This window comes from Enhydra lutris, unplaced genomic scaffold (assembly GCF_002288905.1).
Source record: "Enhydra lutris kenyoni isolate GAN:26980312 unplaced genomic scaffold, ASM228890v2 scaffoldscaffold2, whole genome shotgun sequence".
Classification (NCBI taxonomy): Eukaryota; Metazoa; Chordata; class Mammalia; order Carnivora; family Mustelidae; genus Enhydra; species Enhydra lutris.
In genome coordinates, this window is record NW_019154086.1 from 4,522,395 (window position 1) to 4,526,520 (window position 4,126).

At 40.7% G+C, this 4,126-nt stretch overlaps 1 protein-coding gene across 1 annotated transcript; it reads left to right on the top strand.

The window, feature by feature from the left end:
- The first annotated feature begins 402 nt into the window (after positions 1–402).
- LOC111149469 (somatostatin) lies at positions 403–1,952 on the top strand. Its single transcript, XM_022506562.1, has 2 exons — positions 403–740; positions 1,582–1,952. Exons 1-2 carry the CDS (start codon positions 603–605, stop codon positions 1,792–1,794), a joined length of 351 nt encoding a protein of 116 aa, XP_022362270.1. The 5' UTR covers positions 403–602; the 3' UTR covers positions 1,795–1,952.
- The last annotated feature ends 2,174 nt before the right edge of the window (positions 1,953–4,126 follow it).

The window sequence follows — 4,126 nt, forward strand, 5'->3', positions numbered from 1 at the left end:
TCCACCTCAAATCTGTTTTTAGAAGAATGCTTCTGAATCCCCCCTTCTCCCACACAAATACTTCTGCATTTGTCTGACCCTCTTAAAATGTTTGAGTATGATGAAAGACAAAGTGTCTGGGTGCATTCTGTGTCTGCAGGGGTGTGATGGAGCATTTGCTTCTTCCAAGGCTGGGGGTGAGTGTATGTGTAATTTAGTGTGTGCGTGTGCATATGTATGAGTGAAATCATGGAATGTGCGTGTGCACAGCAGTGACAATATAAAAGATTGTATAGATACTGTGGTATGTGTAAAAACATGTGGGCCTATGTGGGTGAAGGATTATGATCTTTTTTTTTAAGTAAACCACTTTGGATTGTGTAGCCTCCTCTTACTTCTGTGATTGATTTCACGAGGGTAATGGTGCGTAAAAGCGCTGGTGAGATCTGGGGGCGCCTCCTCGTCTGACGTCAGAGAGAGAGTTTAAAAAGCGGGGAGCCGGTGGAGAGCACACAAGCCGCTTTAGGAGTCGCGAGTTTCAGAGCTATCGCTGCTGCCTGCGGATCCTCTCCTAGAGTTTGACCAACCGTCCTCTCGCTCGGCTTCCCCGGCGCGGCGCGGAGATGCTGTCCTGCCGCCTCCAGTGCGCGCTAGCCGCGCTGTCCATTGTCCTGGCTCTGGGCGGTGTCACCGGCGCGCCCTCGGATCCCCGACTCCGTCAGTTTCTGCAGAAGTCCCTGGCTGCTGCCGCGGGGAAGCAGGTAAGGAGATTTCCTCGACGTCTTCCCCTCCCTTTCCCGAATCCCTCAATCTTCTCTTAGCCTTTACCCTAGCCCTTTGGGTGGATTTAGGAGGTGCTTCTGAAGAGTTTCGGAGCTCTTCTGGGTCCCTCAGCTGCCAAAGCTCTCAGGAAAACTTTTGAAGTCCAGAATCTCCTCTTACCTCTCTTTTTTCCTGGTCAGCGCAGTCGGTCACAGTTCAGGTAAGTTCTCTGGCATTGAAGAAAATCCCAAGACCTGGGTAGCTGAGCAGGAAGGGATGAGGCAGCCATCCCGCAGGGCTGAACGCGGAGGTGCTGGCCCAGGTGCTGAAAAAGAGCGGCCCTCTGAAGGCTCCCTTCCTGAAGAGTTCCTCCCTCCACGTTGCTAAAGGGCACCCTGCAGACAAAACACAGTATGTTTAAGATTGTGAAAGGTCTCGTTCTCCACAGTTAACTTAGCAAAAACGGTAAGAACAATTCCAGTGTGTAGCTCATGAGCTGGGAATTGAAATTGAATTAAACTGTTGGCACTGTTTTATCTTTGCAAAACTATATTAACAATCTTCTATTTCTGTGTGTATGCGTGTGTTACATCTATAGAGGCAGGAAACATGCAGAAACATTTGAGTATTTTTAGTGTATCTGTGTAACTCAGTGATATATGAACTACCCTTATTTTTATATCCTCAACTGATTTTAAGTGTGCAAAAGTGCACAGCTGTGAAAATTGGGTTTGGGGTGTAGCTGAATCTGCTTTCCAAGTTAGGCTTTGCCATTTCTTTTTCTCCATCACCCACCATCATCCTCATCTCTTCTCTCTATATCCTTTCTACCCTCTACAGGAACTGGCCAAGTACTTCTTGGCGGAGCTGCTGTCTGAACCCAACCAGACAGAGAACGATGCCCTGGAACCTGAAGATTTGTCCCAGGCTGCTGAGCAGGATGAAATGAGGCTGGAACTGCAGAGATCTGCTAACTCAAACCCTGCCATGGCACCCCGAGAACGCAAAGCTGGCTGCAAGAATTTCTTCTGGAAAACTTTCACATCCTGTTAACTTTATTAATTATTGTTGTCCATACAAGACCTCTGATTCCTTTCCTCCAAACCTCATCCCTCTTCCCTAATCTCCCAGTCCTCAGCAAGACCCTTGCATTAGAAATTGAAGACTGTAAATACAAAATAAAATTATGGTGAAATTATGAAAAACAAAAATTTGATTTCTCATTGTGTATCTTTTTGTTCAATAATATGGGATTAGTTTCAGTTGTGATTTCAGTCAAGTTACTTGAGTTAGGCACTCTAAATCTCACAGACATAATATTTAAAATTCACTGTGGTAATAAAAGTTCTGCCCTGAATGGAAAGCCTTATAGTTTGGGTCATTTCAAACAAATAATTTCAAATAACTCTATGAATTCTAACTTTAACCCAGTGGCAATAATTGGATAAGGCTGCAGCAAATATCAATTACATATTAAATACAATTAAAATTAGATATTGAAATGAGTATTTATGGGTAAATGGGTAAGCAGGCTGAGATATCTAACTATCCACCAGGCTAATATGTAAAATACATGAAAAATGAAATGGAGGAATCATTTAGAAGCTGAGGGAAAGAAGCTGGCTTAAATAGCTAAAATGAAGTATTGAGCCTTTAAAAATTGTTTCTTATTTGTGGACATTTATCTACAGAAACACCACTGCCTTTATATCTTCTTTGACAATCCTCTCCATAACTGAACACGGCTAAAAGGCTGCCCATATTTTAAAAGGAAGCTCTTAAATTTTTTTCTCAGGGGAAAATATTACTTTTGTTCTAAATTTTCAGATGAGAGTAATATGGGTTGCAAAAAAACATGTGTATTATTTACCCAGTGAATGCTATCTATTGAAGGTATTGGAGCACAACATTATAATTGCAGGGTAATTGAAGAAGAGATCTCAAGCCTTCTCTTGATTTGATTAGAAAAAGCATCAAATAAAAATGCAAACTATAATAAAAACAATACATGCTAGCTAATATTATTAATATTATAATGACATACTGAATGGTACCACTCAAGACAGAGATTAAAATGTTGCTAATTTAACTCACAGAGACTCTAAATAGATGTCCCTTCGGGGAAGTCTGTTTTAACTATCAACTGTATTTCTGAGTAGCTGCAGTAGAACAATAAACCCAATATAAATACATAAACTCAATATAGATCCCCATAGTGTGAGCTTACTGATGGCAGGGTATAAACATCTAAGAGGGACTTTATAGAAAATATTTCTGTTGGACAATATACATTTTAATATGAATGTGGCTTAGCAGAATTAATTCCTGAACAGCTGATCAAACAAGAGAGAATCCGAGCCACTTTACTAATCTCTGTGAAAATAGAAGACCCTTTGAGGTTCTGGTGCATCTTTTATTTACAAGACATTTAGGAGGGAATTAATGTGTGTCCAGTTAGGAGATCTGTCTGTGTTAAACGCCTTATGTACATCTGGTTACCAATCAACTCAGTGAAGTAATAGAATCACATTATTATGATTAAAGCACAGAAGAGAATACAACTTAATTGTTTTCTTTGCAGTGCATAGATTGTATGAGTGCCTGGGGATCTTAACTTTCTAGTATCATCTTCAGTTGTCAATTCCCAACAGCAGTATGAAAATAATTGGCAAGAATTATGCAGTCGTGAGCCTACATATATATTTATTCTTTATTTAAAGCCTAAACTGAATGGAGCATTTGATCAAGGTTAATTATCTTTCAGCCTCAGTTTTACCACCTTCACAAGCAGAGGGTTGTACTGGGAAGGAGAGTCATATCCCTTCCAGATGTGACTGACATTCTGTACTTCAACACTGACAAATGTGCCAGAGAGGTACTGAGTTCTTACATTTTAATTAATAAATGGAATATAGCTCTTTTTTAATATATGGAAGTTTTTATTTTTTACTTCCTATCTAGTTCATTTGCCTTCTTCCTATGTTTGATTCACTGAAAGAGTCTAACATTCCAGCCTGTTTATCAGCTAGCCACAATGAACCATTTAGGTTATATTTTCCTTCCTCCCTGCCACAGCCACAGACTTCAGCAATTCTCAACAACCTGCTACTTCTAATAATGGGAGGGCTTGACTAAGGTACTCCTCTTTTCTGGACCTTAGTTTCCCCATCTCTAGTTCATTTGCCTTCTTCCTATGTTTGATTCACTGAAAGAGTCTAACATTCCAGCCTGTTTATCAGCTAGCCACAATGAACCATTTAGGTTATATTTTCCTTCCTCCCTGCCACAGCCACAGACTTCAGCAATTCTCAACAACCTGCTACTTCTAATAATGGGAGGGCTTGACTAAGGTACTCCTCTTTTCTGGACCTTAGTTTCCCCATCT